This window comes from Trachypithecus francoisi, unplaced genomic scaffold, assembly GCF_009764315.1.
Source record: "Trachypithecus francoisi isolate TF-2019V2 unplaced genomic scaffold, Tfra_2.0 Lachesis_group0, whole genome shotgun sequence".
Taxonomy (NCBI): domain Eukaryota; kingdom Metazoa; phylum Chordata; class Mammalia; order Primates; family Cercopithecidae; genus Trachypithecus; species Trachypithecus francoisi.
The window spans coordinates 182,382,552-182,403,018 of NW_022681453.1; the positions used below are offsets into that span (position 1 = coordinate 182,382,552).

Genomic DNA, 20,467 nt, shown 5'->3' on the forward strand with positions numbered 1-20,467 from the left:
ATATGATTAAAAAAAAAACAAAACAAAACATTTTTATGGTTTTCTGGAAGGCAAGAAATTAATGACCAATTCTTGCACCAGACCAATAATTAAACAATGCAGTATCAGAGCTATACTAACAACAACAACAAAAAAAATTAAACTTACCTCCTCACGGGAACTGATTTTGATGTGCAATTGCTTGTTATTAAAGGTATAAGTCTGGGTACATGAGTATGCTGAAAAAGATGTTTTAGAAAAGGTTGAAAATACTACACACTTCAAGTGGTCCTTTCTTCTATTTGCCTTACATTCAACTATTTAGTTACAGAGGACAAAAAGACCAGGTATTAGATTTGAAAGAAATTAAGACCAGTTTTGAAAAGTTTTCCCAAATTAACATAATGTCATGATGATACAGTTTCAAAAGGACAGGTGTGGATATAATCTGACCTAACAAAGAAAAGTTAACTATGTAACCACAAAGAACTGTTAGGACAATATAATTTTGGGGGAGAGGGAGCACTAAAAGAGACTGGGCATGTATTGGCCACATTTTCTGAAGTACCACGGCTACTGCTGGTAAAAAATCATAATTGCAACGTCATCAAAGCAGGTAGTCAAGTGAATCTATTTCCCTAACTATTGGGAATCCACTTTGAAATGGTGGTCTTAATAGAACTTTCACTTCATTCTGGCTGAATCATATCTCTCTAGAATTCAAGTAGAAGTTCCACAAAGACATAATCTTCTATTATTAATTCTTATACCTTTCTTTAGTGAAGCCAGCACTAACAAGTTCATAATAGACATTAACACAAGCATACATATTTAATTCCTTAAATCTCTTGTATTCCTTCTGAGCTAAAGGTACAGGCTGGGTTATCTAGGAAGCAGGCTATGAGATGGAGTTTAGCATGCAGGATATGTATTAGGAAGTACCCTTGAAAGACAAATATCACATGTTCTCACTCATGTGGGAGATAAACAAAAGTGGATCTCATGAAGATAGAGAATAGGTTAGTCATGATGAGAGGCTAGGAAGAATAGCGGGGAGGAGGGAGTGAAAAGGGACCGATTAATAGGTATAGAGTTAGAACAAATAAGATCTCATGTTCAACAGATCAGTAGGTTGACCACAGTTAACAACAATCTATTGTACACTTCAAAATAGCTGAAAGAGAATAATTAGAATGTTCCTAGCATAAAGATAAATATTTAAGGTGATTAATTCCCTGTTACCCTAATTGGACATTTACACATATGAATGCATTAAAATATCACATGTACCCCCAAAATATGTACATCCATTACATATTAATTTTTTGTAAGTGCCCTTGGGATTACCACCTGTGGACGTGAGAAGGAAGCAGGAGTGGAGCGGGCAGAGGAAGAAATCAAACTGTGACATGGCCCAAGGCTATCTTTGCCCAAAGCCATTACGAAGCTCTAGAACTGAAACAGTCCCTCAGAATACTCTTGAATTGGTCCAAGACGGCCAAACCTTTATACTTTCACATCAATCAGTTATTGGATATGGGCAATACTGGGAAGGCGCAAGACCTTGGGAAAGGCAGCTCTCTAGCTGAAATAATCCTTTAAGAGACTGGCAGCTGAAGGCTGTCTACTAACAGTTCTCCTAGCATTGGGGAAACAAGTCTTTCATTGAAGGAAAGTGTATATGGCACATCAGTGTTTGCCACAGCTAACTCAACCAAAATAAAAGGAAAAACTTTTTTTCAGCCACTACAGAGAGAAACATCTATAGGCTTGAAGCTGTTGAAGATGAGAATAATTCAAGAAAGTGTGCTGATATGCCTGTTAGGCAACTGTTCAATTCAGCATGGAAGGACTCTGTGGACCTGCTCCCTACAGCATCCACAAGAGCCCATTTCCCAAACATTACTGTGGAGGTAAAACCCATGGAGATCCCCTAGCTACAACTATAAAGGAGGTCTTACGTACCACACTCCTCTCTTTTTCTTCTAACCTCTCCGAAATCCTCAAGATGGGTTAACCACATCCGTGACAGTGGCAAGAATGGAGAGATAAACTAACCTAACCACTGCTACATCATATTCAGGGGGAGCTGTACCAAAGGAAAGTAAAAATTTACCTCAAATCAATTACAGATGAAGCATTCAATCAAACACTAAGAACAATTCACACTTTATTAATACAAGTTGACAACGGGAAAAAAAGCTTCTCTAAAATTAAAAAGAATTAGAAATTAAGTACAGCAATCTAAGGAAGTACTCTTAGGAAATAAAACAAAAACAGGAGGTAATATTTAAAAATTATTGTTTTATTGGTGAGACGATAGGCTAGTATAATAACATGAAAAATGAGCAATTTGAAAACAAAGTATAAAGAGTAAAGCCTGAGAATCACAAAACAGGTACTTTCAAATAAGCAGAATTTAAAGGAATTTTTCCTGAGACTACGTACAGCTGTAAGACAAAGAGACAAAAAGTTATTCAAAAAATGATAAATGACATTGAGGATTTCAGAATTTGTGTAACAAAAGTAACAGCAGGAAAAGATCTGAGCCAATAAGACAGAAGTACTAAATAAAGAAAAGATCCATGAAAATTAACATAAATTTAAGGTAACCAATTTCAGTCCAAAATCCTTGTTCACTGTATTAAGAAGAGTATTAATGAAAGACAATCAACTCCTAGACCTGCTGTGAGGAAACTCTTCACACAAAGGGACTGTCTTATAAAACTTGCTAAAGGTTGTTTGGTCGTGGTGGTGGTTGTTTTGCTATAAAATAATCAAACAGTCTCATTTTTAGAGGAAACAATAAAAAGTTAAGAAAATGAGCCGGGCATGGTGGCTCATGCCTGTGATCCCAGCGCTTTGGAAGGCCAAGGCAGGCGGATCGCCTCGCTTTCCCAAAGTGCTGGGATTACAAGCGTGAGCCATGAGGTCAGGAGTTTGAGACCAGCCTGACCAACATAGTGAAACCCCGCCTCTACAAAAAATACAAAAATTAGCCAGGCGTGGTGGTAGGGGCCTGAAATGCCAGCTACTTGGGAGGCTGAGGCAGAAGAATAGCTTGAATCTGGGAGAGGTTGCAGTGAGCGGAGATGGTGCCACTGAATTCCCCCGAGTGACAGAGCGAGACTCCATACCAACAACAAACTTTGCGAAAGAAAAGGAAAGTGAACCTGAAGTTCAACGGTCAAATTTCTAGTCCCCATATTCTAAATTGGCAAGGAAAAGCCAAATCAAAATATACAAAGATAAAAATATATATGAAAAGTGAGAAAACATTAAAGCCAAACAAGAATGACCCAGAATCAATTAAAAAAAGGGAAGCGAGAGTATAACACTAAGTGGGTCAGAAATAAAAGCAGTAAAAAACTACAGTTAATTACAGTTGCTGAAAATGAAAATATCTTTGTTAAATTTAATTCAAAGGGTAAGGGAAAAAAATGGCATGAATGAAATAAAATGTCTACTTTTTAAAAGGCAGAGACGAGCATAACAAAGGTTTTATTGTTGACAATAAGGAACTTCTAAATTACAAAAAAAAAAGGAAAGAAAAGCAGCATAGTGAACAGAAAACAAAATATAAGGAAAAAATACGATTTCAAGATAATAGTACAAAACCTTGACCATATATAAAGTACATATATCAAAAACAGAAAAATGAAACTGACAAAACTAGAATCAGAATTTGCCAGATAAAGTAATTTTTTAAAAAATGAGACAAGAACTTGAATAATGTAAATGAAACATAAGCTAGATTTAGTGATGAACAAAGTACTCAATTCTATGCCAAAGAATTCTACATTTGTAAATGCTAACAGCCTACCTATATAAACTGATGACAGAACACAAATAAAATTTCAAGGTATTCATCAAAGAATAAATCATACAACCAAATTCCCTGATCAGAATGTCACGAAATTCAAAAATAATGACAGTAAGAACAAAAGCACCATCTGAAAATGAAAACAATATTTATTATGCAATTCAAAGAAGTTGAAATGGAAATTACAAATGACTGAAAAGATAAATAAAATGTGGTAAATTTAAATCATTGAGATGCTGCCAAAGCCAAACTCAGAAGAAAACCCAAAGCCTTATAATAATAAAGAAAAAGCAATGCAAATTGTCTAAAGATATACCACAAAAATCTAAAAAAATAAAATGAGCCAAAAGTTGGGGGAAAAAAAAGAAACTAAAGAATTAGAAAAATTAAATAATCTCACTACAACCAATAAAACCATAAATAGATGTTTATAAAGAACCCCAAATAATGCCTCTGTCAAGTATATATAAAAGAATGTATAACATTCTAATAAGAAAAAGTCAGCTACGTGCAGTAGCTCACACTTATAAACCCAGCTTCTTGAGGGCTGAGGTGAGAGATCACCAACATTCCAAAATAAAGATTCAAGATGCTCAGAGTCTAAAACCTTGGAAACGTTATTACATAATCTTAAAGATCATTAAACCCTAATAGCAGAACAATATATTAACAAAATATGTAAAACAGGAAAAAAAATTCACAAAATACTTATTCATTTAAATGAATGCCAAAATCTTACTAAACATTAGCCAACCAAATCTAGCAGTATCTTAATGTATAATGGCCGAGCAGAATTTAGTTCTTGAAAGTATAATGAATAAATGAAAAAACAAAGATAATCATTTCTAAAGATATTAAAGGGCTATCTGATAAAATTCAACATCTACTCCTGATCAAAATTTAGCAAAATGTGAACAGCAGGAAATTTCCATAATCTAATATACTATATCCACAGAAACCCACTAAAAATCATATTTAATTGAAGTTAAATATGATCCCACCCAATTAAGGGATAAAACAAACATTTCAATAATTCCTACTATACTTCCTGTTTTTTTTTGAGACGGAGTCTCACTCTGTCGCCCAGGCTGGAGTGCAGTGGCACAATCTTGGCTCACTGCAACCTCCACCTCCCAGGTTCAAGCAATCCTCCTGCCTCAGCCTCAGGAGTAGCTGGGATTATAGGCATGCATCACCACGCCTGGCTAACTTTTTTGTATTTTTAGTAAAGATGGTGTTTCGCCATATTGGCCTGGCTGGTCTTGAACTCCTGATCTTGTGATCCGCCTGCCTCAGCCTCCCAAAGTGCTAGGATTACAGGCATATGCCACGGTGCCCAGTCTTTATACTTTCTAACATTGTTACAAAGGTTCTGGATTAAGGTTGTCTACAATCTTTAAAAAAAAAAAGCCTGAAATGGGAAAAAAGGAACATTTTCTAATTTAAAATATGAAAATGGTGAAAAAGAACACTTCCTGGGAAAGTAATATTACGAATAAACTTAATTTTTTTAACAGGAAAGGACAAACTGATTAAAGAAACTGAAAATACATTTAAGAAACAGACTTACGTATTTATGAAAATTACACAACAACAACACCATTTCAAGACAAAGCTACATTGTAATTCACCACGTTACTGGGTCAATTGGTTTTGTATTGGGGGAAATATCAAGTTAGAAATCTATAATTCACACAAAAATTAAATCCAGTTAGATCTAAATCTAAGAAAAAAATTACAGAAATTCTAAACGATTGAACATTTTTGTGTAACTGAAATTGGGAAAGCTGTCTTAACTATAATAAAACCCACAAAATGAACAAGTCTCAATACATATGTATTTAAAATTCTGATATGTAACAAAAGAGCTTATATAATATTTGAAGAAATGTCAGACTGTAGAAAATACTACAACATATACAACACAGAATTAATATCCTTATGATATATAAAAAGATCTTAGAAATAAGTGAGAAAAAATGCACAGAGTATAAACTGACAATCCATAGAAGAATTATAGAAGGAAAAAAATAGCTAACATCCCTAATACTGCAGGAAATGCAAAGTATAATATGAAATAATGGTTATTAAATTATAAAACCCTGAAGATACTGATAAAAGACAATATTGGCAAAGGAATGGAGAAAAAGGACTCCAGGAAGAAGACTGCAGGAATAAGAATGGATATTTATTCAATTCTTAAGGAATAAATTATTCCTTAAGGATAACTTATTATTATGATTATTTAATTAATTTATTTTTTTTGAGATGGAGTTTCACTTTTGTTGCCCAGGCTGGAGTGCAATGGCATGATCTCAGCTCACAACAACTTCTGCCCCCCAGGTTCAAGCGATTCTCCTGCCTCAGCCTCCCGAGGCAGGCGCCACCATATCTGGCTAATTTTGTAATTGTAGTAGAGATGGGGTTTCTCCGTGATGCTCAGGCTGGTCTCGAATCGCCAACCTCAGGTGATCCGCCTGCCTTGGCCTTTCAAAGTGCTGGGATTACAGGCGTGAGCTGCCATGCCCGGCCTGGTAAGGATAATTTGATGATATATCGTTAACAGAAGACTAATTTACACATTAAAAAGAATTACATATATGGATAAGGGACGCTACCCAAGTATATGAAGTTTAAAAAGATAGGCTGGGCATGATGGCTCACGCCTGTAATCCCAACATTCTGGGAGGCTGAGGCAGGCGGATCACTTGAGGCCAGGGGTTTGAGACCAGCCTGGGCCAACATGGTGAAACCCTGTCTCTACTAAAAATACAAAAAAATTAGCCGGGCATGGTGGTGGGTGCCTGTAGTCCCAACTACTCAGGAGGCTGAGGTGGGAAAATTGTGGGAACCCAGGAGGCAGAGGTCGCAGTGAGCCCAGATCGTGCCACTGCACTCCTGCCTGGGTGACGGAGTGAGACTCTCTCTCTCTCAATCAATCAATCAATCAATCAATAAGTCAAAGAATATATTATATATACTTACATGTTCTATATGTGTAGCAAATACATTTGTAAAGGCACAGAACAGAAGTTTGGAAAAGTACACATTAAATTGCTAGAGTGATTAGTAACAAAGAATAGAATTCAAGGGAGAGATTTGTTTTTTCAACTCTGTTCTTTTGGACTTCCTCAAGATATGAGTGAAGAGAAATACAGTCATACATCACTTAATGATCGGGATACATTCAGAGAAATCCATTAGGTGATTTCATCATAGTATGAACACCATAGAGTGTACTTGCATAAACCTACATGGTATAGCCTACTCCACACCTAGGCTGTATGTTATAGCCTATTGCTCCTAGGCTACAAATCTGTAGCTGAATTACTGTACTGAATATTACTGTACTGAATACTCTAGGATAGAGTAACACAATAGTAAGTATTGTGTACCTGAACATATCCAACAGTAGTAAAGTAGTAAAGATACAGTAAAAATATAATATTATAATCTTATGGGACCACTGTTGCATATGCAGCCCATCATTGACTGAAACTTTGTCAGATGGCACATAACTATATTAAAAATTTGCCTTTTATTATTTTCTGTAACATTTGTGATCATATACACACGTAACTGTAGATACGTATATGTACTCATATGTACATGTATGTATGTATTATATTCCATATACAAACATGTTTACTTTGCAATCCTCTAGTTCTATAATGACCATCTATGGCTTTTACTATCAGAAAAATAATTCAAAAATGATTTGCCTTTGGGGTTCAAAAAGAAACTCAGTGACTTATTTAGGTACACTGGGGGAGGGGGGGAAGGAGAGAAAAAGGGGGAAGAAGAAGAAAGAAAAAGCGGGGGAGGGGGAGGAGGCAGCAGTGGAAAAGGAAAGAGCAAACTTACCCGAATGATAAATCTGATTGCTGCACATCCAGAAGTTGCCATGACTTTTGCACTATTGGGGACAAGATTAAAAAGTGTAGGTACAATTGCTTCAGCGCCATGATCAAACTTGTTTCCCAAAACTGTTGAAAGATGGCTACAAAGGAAGAAAAAAAGTATTTTTTTAATAGTTTAACATTAAATATAGACAGAACCATGTAATTTTAAAATACTCTTTTACTGAATTAACCTAGGAATTTGTATTTTAATCAGTTGTAATGGCAGAAAAACAGAATAAAGATAGGGAAACCTAGATGCTACATATTTCCTTCTTTTCCCCATTCTTTAACTGGCTAGTCCAAAGTTGAAATCTGGCATTTTCCTCATCTCTTTGCAATAGCACTTGGAGAAGTCATTTGATTTCAGAATTTATTAACTCTAAGGACACATCAGGTGAAATAATCAGCTCTGATGGTTCTGACCTTTGGTCTTGATCCAGGAGATATTTCCATTTTGATGATCTATTATCAATCTTAAATTCAGCATATTTTTACAAACAAGTTCAAAATCTTACTCAAATCAATGCTCCTCAAGATGTTCTTTATTTCTATTAATAGTATCATCCCTTTTTTAGTCATAAATACTCCCTTACTTCTTTGGAGTAGGATTTCCAAATTCGCAGTCAAAAATACAACTCTAACATATCTTATTGGGTGATCTTTAGAACACCTGACTTCTCTTTCCAATTGTGTAGTTAAACAACTAAATCAGCCTTTAATTGCATGATTTTAGTTAAAACACTTAGGAGGGATACGGTAACCACTCAAAGTGCCAACAATTTTGCAATACTGGTTAATTTTTATATATTTATATCTTACTGAAAATACATGGTTGGGATAGAGTTAGCTCCAATAATTCAGGTTCTTGATTCCAGGAGCTCAGATTTAGACCTATGTACATTTATGTACACAGACCTATGCTGTTACAGTATTAGTTTTCTAATGTCTGAACTCACAGGCAAAAAGGATCCTCAAATGAAAAGCAAGGAGTTGTGGATATGTTTGGATGTTGTCTTCCTTTAAAGAGTATGAGTTTTACTTTGGTAGGCAGGTAATGTACTTGAGAATCAGCTTGATTTTTATAAGCTTGTTGGGAGAGGCAGAGTCTAGAGTTGCCTTACTTTAGAACTGGTTTAGTACTATTCCTAGGCAATGGCCTTTCTGGGGTTTCTACTGACTGCCTTGGGTGTTCACCGGGGTTTTTCCATTCTGATTGATCAGATCTTAAACCTCTCCTATCCCTATGTAAGCTCTGGGAATTGTTTACCTTATAGCTCCCAGGCATTAGCTCCCTTCCTTCCTCAGTGTGTGCCTTTCACATGGACAGGGAAGTATACATCTAGACTCATGGATTCCCATATTATGATCTCTGTAGCTCGTTGTGTGTGTGTGTGTGTGTGTGTGTGTGTGAATCTCCCCATCTTCTCTCCAGTATTCTGTACTGCCAATTTTGACCACTTCAGCCTCTGAAACTCTAGTCTCTGTTTCCTCACCTCAGTGCCTTGCTCTGCTTAGGTTCCCCCTTCCTTCCCCAGAGTGCCTCCAGGTCAAAACTCATACTGTTCGACATCACTTGCATCTTTTCAGAATTCCATTCCTACCCTGTCTGCTATCTGGAAACAGATGTTTCACATATATTGTCCAGTTTTCTGCAAGAGAGCTAGTCATGTTTTAAGTGTATTTTTCATGGTTACATTTTATGGATTTTTGTATTAATTTGGGTTTTCTTTGCTAGTTGGAGATAATTGGGTCATTTTGGTATACTGGGACTTGTATCTTGCAACTTTGCCAAAGTCCTTTTATTATAATAATTTATCTGTAGATTCTCTTGCAGTTTTCTGCATGGATAGTTATATCGTCTGTTAATAATAGCAGTTCTGTTCCTTTTCTTGCAATCCTTATATTGCCTTTTCTTTCTTCATTTCCGACTAGAATATATAATACAATCCTGATTAGAAATATTGCTAGTAGGCACTTTTGTGTTCCCTATCTTCAAAGGAATGCATATGCAACAACACTGCTTAGGTCAAAAATAGTAATAAATAGAATTTAAGTTCTACCATCCTTGTATTGTGGAAGACTATAAACTTAAAGTTTAGATTTTGCTAAGTTAATGATGCATGTTGCAATGCCAGAATACCTGCTAAAATATCAGAAATTGAGTATTTAATATCCAAATTAGTAGTGAGAAAAGTGAATACAGCCAGTTTCCAGACCCATTCATTTTCATCTTATTCTTGAAGAATTAATGATAAAAACATCCACCAGTAGGCTTTAGATATTTTAAATATCTTTATACCAACCTTAAAATGTTGGTATAAAGAGCTATTAAGGAATTTTTTTTAAATCATACAGATTGAATCCTTATATATAACAAAAATGATTTTTGGATCACATACATTTTTGGCTATCTTGCTACCGCTTGACTTAATAAGCACTGAAGCAGTGAGTACTAAATTCATTCATAAAAAACACTTATCATAAAAGGAATATACTTACGCTACAGTAATACAAGCTTCTCTAACCACCTGGGATCTAAGATCCTTAGCTGAAAGTTTAAGTGCTCCATCCAACAAGCGTAAATGTTGAAAAAAGCAATCATACTGTGCAGCTCCAGCAACAAGCAGTGATCGGATTTTCTTCAGCTGAAATAAAGAATTTTCATTATTGACAAAAAAGGTGGAAGTGCAAAAAAAAAAAAAAAGCTACCTAAACTACATTATTCAAACAAAAACTTTCTAAAAAATGAAACATATGTAATGTTTCATTATATTACTATATTCAGACATTTTAGTAGCATTAAATATTTAGTAGCATTAAAAAAGTATCTTATAAATAAATATGCCAACAAAAAGCTGTCTGAAAAATAGTATTATAGATTTAGTTATAAGCACAACAGAGAAATGTAATCTATAAGTACATAAATCGTAAAGTTTTAAGGGAATCCATTTAATTTATTTATTCATGTGTCTTTTAGCTTAATCCCCAGTGTGATAATAGGGAGTCTTTCTTTTACTTGTGGTAAAATACACATGAACAAAATTCACTATTTTAACCATTTTAAAGTATACAATTCAGTGGCATTAAGTGCATTCACAATGTTGTGTGACCATTACCATCACTATCTATGAAGGGAGCCTATTTTTAAAAGTGCCAAATTTGGAAACTTTTATCATTACTTTTTTTTGCTGTGGAACATTTTTTTTTTTTTTTGGGACAGTCTTGCTCTGTTGCCCAGGCTGGAGTGCAGCGGTGCCACTGCAGCCCACTGCAACTTGCACCTCCAGGGTTTAAGTGGTTTTCATGCCTCAGCCTCCCCAGTAGCTGGGATTACAGACACATGCCACCGTGACTGAATAATTTTTGTATTTTTAGTAGAGATGGGGTTTCACTGTGTTGGCCAGGCTGGTCTCAAACTCCTGGCCTCAACCGATCCACCGCCTTGGCCTCCCAGCAGGAGTGAGCCACTACATCTGGCCTGCTGTTGAATTTTTACTTTCTTAAATTTTTATTATGAATACATAATAGTTGTACATTTTAATGAAGTACATGTGATAGTTTGATAAAAGCACACAATGTGTAACAATCAAATCAGGGTAATTGGGGTATCCGTCACCTCAAACATCAATCAGTTCTTTCTGTTAGAAACATTCCAATTCTACTCTTTTAGTTATTTTGAAATATACAATAAATTATTGTTAACTACAGTCAGCCTATTATGCTGCCTAACACTGGATCTTATTCTTGCACTAACTGTATTTTTGTACCCTTCAACTATTTCCCTGCCCAACCCCCAACTACCTTTCTCAGTCCATGGTAACCATTATTCTACTCTCTATCTCAAGTTCAAGTTTTTTAGGTCTCACATATTAGTGAGAACATGCAATCTTTTTCTTTCTGTTACTGGCTTGTTTCACTAAACATAACGTCCTCCAGTTCCATCCACGTTGTTGCAAGCCATAGGATTTCATCCTTTTTACGGTGGAATAATATTCCAATGTGTGTATGTACCACATTTTCTTTATCCATTATTCACCAATGGACATTTAGGTATATTCCATCTCTTGGATTTTTGTGAATAGTGCTGCAATAAACATGAAAGTGCAGGTATCTTTTCAATATATTGATTTCTTTTCTTTTGGATATATACCCAGCCATGGGATTGCTAGATCATATTGTGGTTTTATTTTTATTTTTATTATTTTTTAAGAAACTTCCATACTGTTCTCCCTGCATGCGGTGGCTCACATCTGTAATCTCAGCACTTTGGGAAGCCAAGGAGGATAGGTGACTTGAGCCCAGGAGTTTGAGACCTGCCTGGGCAACATAGGGAGATAAAAGTTAGCTGGGCATGGTGGCATGTGCCTATAGTCCCAGGTACTTGGGAGACTGAGGTGGGAGGACTGCTTAAGCCCCAGAGGTCAAGACTGTAGTGAGCCATGATTGCGCCACTGTATTCCAGCTTGGGAAAAAGAGTGAAACCCAGTCCCAAACTACAATACAATACAATACCCAAACTAAATAAACTAAGCTAAAATAAAGAAGGAAACTAAACTAAAATAAAATTTATATTTCTATCAGCAATGTACAACTGTTCCTCTTTCTCCACATCCTTGCCGGCATTCTTGTTTTTTGCCTGTTATTGCCTGTCTTTTAAATAAAAGTCATTTTAACAGGGGTAAGATAATATCTCACTGAAGTTTTAATTTGTATCTGTCTGATAACTAGTCATGTTGAACATTTTCCCACATACTTGTTGTCCATTTGTATCTCCTCTTTTGAGAAATGTCTATTTAGATCTTTTGTCCACTTTTAAATCAGATTACTTATTTTTCCTATAGAATTTTTTGAGTGACTTATATATTCTGGTTATTACTCCCTTATCAGATGGGTAGTTTGCAAATATCTTCTCCCATTCTGTAGGCTGTCTCTTCATTTTGTTGACTGTTTCCATTGTTGTACAGGAACTTTTTAGCTTGAAGTGATCTCATTTGTCCATTTTTGCTTTGGTTGCCTATGCTTTTGAGGTCTTACTCAAGAAAATCTTTGCCCAGACCAATGTCCTAGAAAGTGTTTCTCCAACGTTTTCTTGTAGTAGTTTGATAGTTTGAGGTCTTAGATTTAAATCTTTAATCAATTTTGATGTGATTTATGTATAGTGGGACATAGGGGTCTAGTTTCATTCTTCTGCAGTGTGGATATCCAGTTTTCCCAATACCATTTATTGAACTGTCCTTTCTCTGTTGTACGTTCTTGGTACCTCTGCTGAAAATGAGTTGAGTATAAATGTAAGGATTTATTTCTGGGTTCTCTTTTCTGTTCCACTGGTCTATCTCTTTTTTACTTTTTTTTTTTTTTTTTTTGAGGCGGAGTCTCGCTCTGTCGCCCGGACTGGAGTGCAGTGGCCGGATCTCAGCTCACTGCAAGCTCCGTCTCCCAGGTTTACGCCATTCTCCTGCCTCAGCCTCCTGAGTAGCTGGGACTACAGGCGCCAGCCACCTCGCCCGGCTAGTTTTTGTATTTTTAGTAGAGACGGGGTTTCACCGTGTTAGCCAGGATGGTCTCGATCTCCTGACCTCGTGATCCGCCCGTCTCGGCCTCCCAAAGTGCTGGGATTACAGGCTTGAGCCACCGCGCCCGGCCTCTTTTTTACTTTTATTATTTTTTAAGAAACTTCCATACTGTTCTCCCTGCATGTGGTAGCTCACACCTGTAATCTCAGCACTTTGGGAGGCCAAGGTAGGTGGGTCACTTGAGCCAGTACCATGCTATTTGAGTTACTACAGCTTTGTAAATATTATTTGAAGTCAGGAGAGATGCCTCCAGCTTTGTTCTTTTTGCTTAGGATTGCCTTCACTCACTATTGTTGATCTTTTGTAGTTCCATATGAATTTTAGTACTGTTTTCTCTATTTTTATGAAGAATGTCATCAGTATTTTGATAAAGATTGCACTGTATCTGTACATCGCTTTGGGGAGTGTGGACTTTTTGACAATATTGATTCTTCCAATCAATATGAACATGGAATATATCTTTGTTTTTTGTGTCCTCTTTAATTTCTTTCATCGATGTTTTTATAGTTTTCATTGTAGAGATCTTTTACTTCTTTGGTAAAGTTTATTTCTAGATATTTTAATTGTAGCTACTGTAAATGGTGTTACATTTGTAGCTACTGTAAATGGGGTTACATTCTCAGTTTCTTTTTCAAATTGTTTATTGTTGGCATATAGAAATGCTACTGATTTTTGTACGTTGATTTTGTATCCTGCAACTTTACTGAATTTTTTTTGGTGGTGTTTTTAGGTTTTTCTAAATATAAGATCATATCATCTGCAAACAAGGATACTTTGACTTCTTTCTTTCCAATTCGGATGCTCTTTATTTCTTTAGAAGAAATGGATACCTTTCTAGACACAAAAACCTACCAAGATTGAACCATGAAGAAATCCAAAACCTGAAAAGTCCAATAACAAGTAACAAGATAGAAGTAGTAATTAAAAGTCTCTCAATAAAGAAAAGCCCAAGACCTGACTATTTCACTGCTGAATTCTATCAAACATTTAAAGTCAAACTAATGCCAATTGTATTCAAACTATTTAAAAAAAAAATCAAGGAGGAGGAAATACTTCCAAACTCATTCTACGAGGCCAGTATCACCCTGATACCAAAAGCAAAGACAAAACAAAGAAAACTACAGGCCAGTATTTCTGATGAACATAGATGCAAAAATCTTCAACAAAACACTATTAAACCAAATTCAACAACACATTTAAAAGATCATTCATCATGATCAAGTGGGATAAATCCCAGGATGCAAGGATGATTTAATATACATGAATTAATAAATGGGACACATCGTATCAATAGAATGAAGGACAAAAACCACAAGACCCTTTTTACAGATGCCGAAAAAGTATTCAATAAAATTCAACATTGCATCATAATAAAAACTCTCAAAAAACTGGGTATAGAAGTAATATACCTCAGCATGATAAAAGCTATGTAAAACAAACCCACAGCCAATATCATACTGAATAGCGAAAAACAGAAAGCCTTTCCTCTAAGGTCTGGAATAAGAAAAGGATGCCCACTTTCAACACTTTTATTCAAGAGTACTAGAAGGCCTAGCTAGAGCAACCAGACAAGAAAAGGCATTACTTTTTCAGTATTTGATTGACAAATGTCATCCACATGAAAACCAGACATACATAATAAAATTACATTGATCAAAAGAGATACACACACGTGCACATCTGTGCTCATACACACTCAGAAGCTAAAACTCTACTTATCACACCAATATTGTATATAATTTCACATTTAACTCAGAGGTTTTCTAAATTTTAAAATATGTCTTTAGGCCGGGCGCAGTGGCTCAGGCCTGTAATCCCAGCACTTTGGGAGGCCAAGACGGATGGATCACGAGGTCAGGAGATCAAGACCATCCTGGCTAACACGGTGAAACCCCGTCTCTACTAAGAAAATACAAAAAACTAGCCGGGCATGGTGGCGGGCGCCTGTAGTCCCAGCTACTCGGGAGGCTGAGGCAGGAGAATGGCGTAAACGCGGGAGGTGGAGCTCGCGCTAAACTAAACTAAACTAAACTAAAAGAAAATATGTCTTTAAAGTTAAATCAGATGCATAAAGATGTAAACGTAAAAAAACCCTACTATGGACATTAGAAAAAAATCAAAAGAATGTTATACAATCTTGGGCATATAAGGAAAGGAAAACTATCATAAACAGAGGAGAATTTTCAAGTGTCTAAATTATAACTAAAAACAAAATAAAAATCACAATATGGTAGGATAAAATTACCTGCAACGTATATAAGATGACACACAAAGAATGACAATAAAATAAGAAAAAGACAAATACAGTAGTTTCCCCTTACCTGCAAGGGATATGTACCAAGACCCCCAGTGGATGCCTAAAACCTCAGATAGTACTGAACCCTATATATCTTTTTTCCTATAAATATTTACCTATGATAAAGTTTAATTATAAATTAGGCACAGTAAGAGATTAATGACAATAATAATATGGAAAAACAATAACAATATATTGTAATAAACATTATGTGAATGTAGGTCTCTATCAAAGTATCTTCTTATTTCCTGGCCATGGTCGACCATGAGTAACTGAAGCCATGGAAACTGAAACCATAGATAAGGGGGGACTATTGTAACCTGTGATTAAATTGGGTAAAATAAATATATTTAAATATGTTAAAAGTTACTAGTGATAAATTCACAAAGTCACATTTCTCCCCAATACAATGGCAAAAATTTTTTAAATTTGAAAAGAAAACAGATGCTCTCAAACACTATAAGATTATATATGACTAACACCTTTGTTCAAAATATTTTGGCAGCATCTACTAAAATAAAATTGCAGCAACTCTTTACCCAACAATCCACATTTTAAAATCTAACCTACAAAAATAAAAGCACCATTGTTACAAATGTGTGTAAGGATGTTTACTATAACACTGCTAAAATAGCAAAACAATAAAAAAAAACTGAAAATCCATCAAATGGTTAAATGATTTTAAAAATGACATGTCGTGGGGTGGGGGGATGGGGGAGGGATAGCATTAGGAGATATACCTAATGTAAATGACGAGTTAATGGGTGCAGCACACCAACATGGCACATGTATACATATATAACAAACCTGCATGTTGTGCACATGTACCCTAGAACTTAAAGTATAAAAGAAACAAACAAAAGATCAAATTCCTATGATATAACACACATACACAAATTACATGTATACATATTAAACTAAGGAATATATGTACATATTGATCTGCACTCAATAAATATCTGAGCAACTATTACGTGCCTGACATCATCTATACCAGGTGTACTGAATGAGCACAATTTGTTAAGCAAAAAAAAAAAAAAGCAAGTTACTAAGTAATGTATCAAGTATGATTTTTTTTTTTTTTTTTTTTTTTTTACAAAGAGAGTAGGGGAAAATTGTGCGTACCTTGTCATATGTATTTAAATACATATAACACAGAAAAGGATATACTCTAAAATGAAAAGTGTGTTTTTTTATTTTTTTTAAGAGATAGGGTTTCACTCTGTTGCCCAGGCTGGAGCACAGTGGTACAATCATAGCTCACTGTAACCTCAGACTCCTGGGCTCAAGCAATCCTCCCATCTTAGCCTCCACAAAAGTTTATTTCTTTAACAGGTAGGAAACTATTAACTTTTTCTCTGTAGTTTTCTGCATTATTTCACTCATTACAATAAGTCTGTGTCATTTTTCTAATAAAAAAAAAAAAAACCAAAAGACCATCTGTTGTTTCCAAATGGGTAGTTTTTAAGTAAAACCCAAAAAAAAACCCTTAAGTAAAAAGATGACGTTTTATACTAACAATACTTAATCTGTCATGTTTCTCTACAGATTACCTGTGACAAACAAGAATAGGAGCCATATTTAACAAATTTGGAGGAACACTTTGTTAAAAACAGTATTTCAATGTTTTAGGATATGCAGACTTCCTAACAAAGACAAAAATGGTCCTTTGTTCATGGTGTCATAAAAGCCATATTTGTCAAAAGACCCTGCATTTGATTTAATTAATCAAAATGGGGATTTTCATAATCAGCCAGGTTGAGACCTCTCAGAGCAGAACAGTCTTCAAATGCAGCCCTTTTCTCTGGCTTCTTGAAAACATTTGGTACATGTCATCTGGTTATATAAACAGTAAGTTCACAAATTTAAAAAACATACTGCTTATTGTTTTGTTAAACACAAATATTATTTTAAATATTATTTTAAATTTTTTCAAATATTTTCCTTAAGGAATTTAGGCTAAATAAAATATTCTTAACTCAAGGGTATCTGACCTTTATAAATGAAATCACAGGAGAAATATTCATCACATTCACATGAGAAGAAAAAAAGCCAGATAAATGCACATCCTGTTGTGAATTTATATTGATGCTATGAAAACACTGAGCATGCAGGTGAAGTGCTATGAAAACACTGAGCATGCAGGTAAAGTGAGCTGCTTTATTGGTAAACCTTACATGACTTGAGGATAGTGCTAATAAGCAACTGTGTAAGTCCACAGAAAGGCCAAAGCCCTGTGAATCTCACATTGCGCTGATCAGTCAAAAACAGCACATGTAGTGAGGCTACCAAATGTGTAGGCACCATCCGATAAGCCAAACCAAAATAAAAATCGATCCTAAACCAGAAAATGAGTATTGTATCAATATATTCTCCAGAAAGAAATGTAACCTACCAGACTCTATTTTATAAGTGAATACCATATAGTACTACTACTGAATTTCCATGTTTTTTAAAAGGAACATCAATAAAGAAAGAAGATAAAATTAAAGACAAAAACTTACTGCATTGGCACGCTGATCCCAGTCATGTTTGTCATCTGACAAAATTTCCCTGATTTTATTTAATGTTTCTTCGAGTTCTCGACTAGAATAAATCTTAAAAAAAAAAGATTCAGAATTATAACAGCGTTTCTTGCCATGAACAATATCAAAATTATGCCCTGATGTTCAAAACAATCTTTCACCTACTAAGTTTATTTCTCATTCTAGCACCATTCTAATGGAAAATAGAAATACATTATAGATAATTAACAACACAAAATGCTTTATTTTTCTTCCTTGTTACCATTTTTGCTATTTCTTCCCTCATAAATAACTTCAAATATGCTCTTAAAATGCTTTGTAATTTTAAAAACAAGATGTCAAATATCTAAGAATAAAGAAAAGTCTAATTTCTCAAAAAGACTTCAAGTGTGTAACCTATCTTATTGCATTCATATACATATCACACAATATTACCAAAAGGACATGTTTTAAGTTAGTTTTGATTTTCTCTCTTATGTCATGATAAACTACAGTCAGGATAGCTACATGTTTTGTTCCCTCTGGAGCCAACCCTTTGTCAAAATGCTATTCACCATTATTCTTTTATTCATTTAAAAAATATTCACATAACACAGAGGTACTATGCTAGGCAATGGGGAGACTATGGTTAGCCAAAATAGACACGGTCTTTGCTTTATGTAGAGTACAATCTACTCAGGGAGATTTTAAAAATCAATCAAATATGAAACTACAAATAGGAAGTCCCACAAAAGAAAACGAAAGTTTATATATAAGAGGGGTTTGACCTATGAGGAAAGTCAAGACTGTGCTGAGAGCTAAATAATGTGTAGGATATCATCAGGCAAAGTGGAGAGATTTGATTTCCCTAGAGAGTTAATATCATGTGCAAAGGCTCTGTGACAAAGTAAATGAAAGAAGGCCAGAGTAAGGAATAAAAAGTATACAGGGAACTGGGAGAAGAGCCAATGACGCAGGTGTGAGGACAGAACAGCAATAACCACATTGTTGATCATGGGAGGAGACAATGCAGAGGAATTAGAAATGAGAAACAGGCTCCTGGTGATACCAACTGAGTCCCTTCATCAAATTGCCTTACATCTTTCACTTTTAATGCTATTAAATTCACCTTTTGCTTAACAGAGAGTAAGAGCAAGAGAGAGAGAAAGAGAGTGCTTGCAAACGCAAAGGAGAGCAAGGCATGAGACAAGGCTGGGACGAGGTAGATAGTGACCAGGTAACATTCTGTTATGTGGTTAAAGAAACTTCTGAGCTAGCTCTTTCCTGCCTCTCACCTTCTCTTCACAATACCCCTCTGCCATTTTCCAGAACGTTCTACCACCCCTAATCTTATGATGCATTCCCCTGGAACACAATGCAAGGTTCCCCTTCCCCCAGTAAGGAAGAAGAGAGTCAACTCAAAAATATACTTCTTTAAACATTCTTTCAGCAGGTATACAAGCAAAAGAAGCTTGAAAACCCACTAAGTTAGGTATCTGTTGGAGTAGAATGATTCCTAGGTTTCTAAATTTTGTAATTGATTAAGTAATGGTTTACACACAGAGAATACTGGAAGACCATTATTTCAGTTTCAAACAGGATAAGTTTGAGGTGTCTGAGACATCTGAAAGAGGGCATCAGGTAAACAATCACAGTGGACAAATCATTTTGGAACTCAGGAGAGATCTGGCTTGGAGGTTAAAATGTGGGCATTATCTAGATAAAACGTAGGAACTGAAGCCAGTGGTTTGAAGGAGGTGACTCAGTAAGAAAATAGAGAATGAGAAGACAGGGCCCAGAACTAACCCTTAAGAAATTCCAATATTCAACAGCCAAGTAGAGAAGGATGTGCTTATAAAAGAGACAGAGATGAAGTGACAAAGATGTAGAGGAAATAAAATGGAAGAACATTACATCACAAGCACCTTAAAATTAAACACCAAAATAGTGGCTATAGTCAACAGTGCTAAATACTGATAGAAGAACAAGAAAAAAAAAATTACAAACGGGTTGATTCTGGTGCCTCAACGATGATCAGTGATTTACTCAAGACCTGTTTCAATGTAAGAATAAGCTAGAAAGAAGTGGGATGAAGTGAGTAACAAGTTATAGAAATACCAAGTACAGACAACTCTTTTGGAAAAGCTGACTGTGAGGGTCAAAATAAAAAATAGTATCTGGAAGATACGGAGCCCAGTGAGACTTTTGTTTTTTTAATTGAAGAACCCAGTCACGTTAAGAGCTAAACAGAAAGAGCTTGAACCCACATGAGATTACTGATTGTGTAAACGTATTAAGGAAGCAGAAAACACTAGGCTTTGGAGCACTGGTGGAGGTGCTGGCCTTTGAAGAAGGACCATGTTCCTGGAGCAACAGGACAGAAGGAATGT

At 35.4% G+C, this 20,467-nt stretch overlaps 1 protein-coding gene across 42 annotated transcripts in view; it reads right to left on the bottom strand.

Annotated features, from left to right (window-relative positions):
- CLASP2 (cytoplasmic linker associated protein 2) overlaps positions 1-20,467 on the bottom strand; it is a 220,561-nt gene that overhangs the window by 119,258 nt on the left and 80,836 nt on the right. For all 42 annotated transcript variants that reach the window (XM_033212967.1, XM_033212966.1, XM_033212944.1 and 39 more), the window contains 4 exons: positions 18,078-18,170; positions 10,204-10,349; positions 7,667-7,802; positions 148-218 (listed from right to left, as the gene is read on the bottom strand). In XM_033212967.1, coding sequence (XP_033068858.1) covers positions 148-218; positions 7,667-7,802; positions 10,204-10,349; positions 18,078-18,170 — 446 coding nt within the window. The remainder of the gene's footprint in view (positions 1-147; positions 219-7,666; positions 7,803-10,203; positions 10,350-18,077; positions 18,171-20,467) is intronic.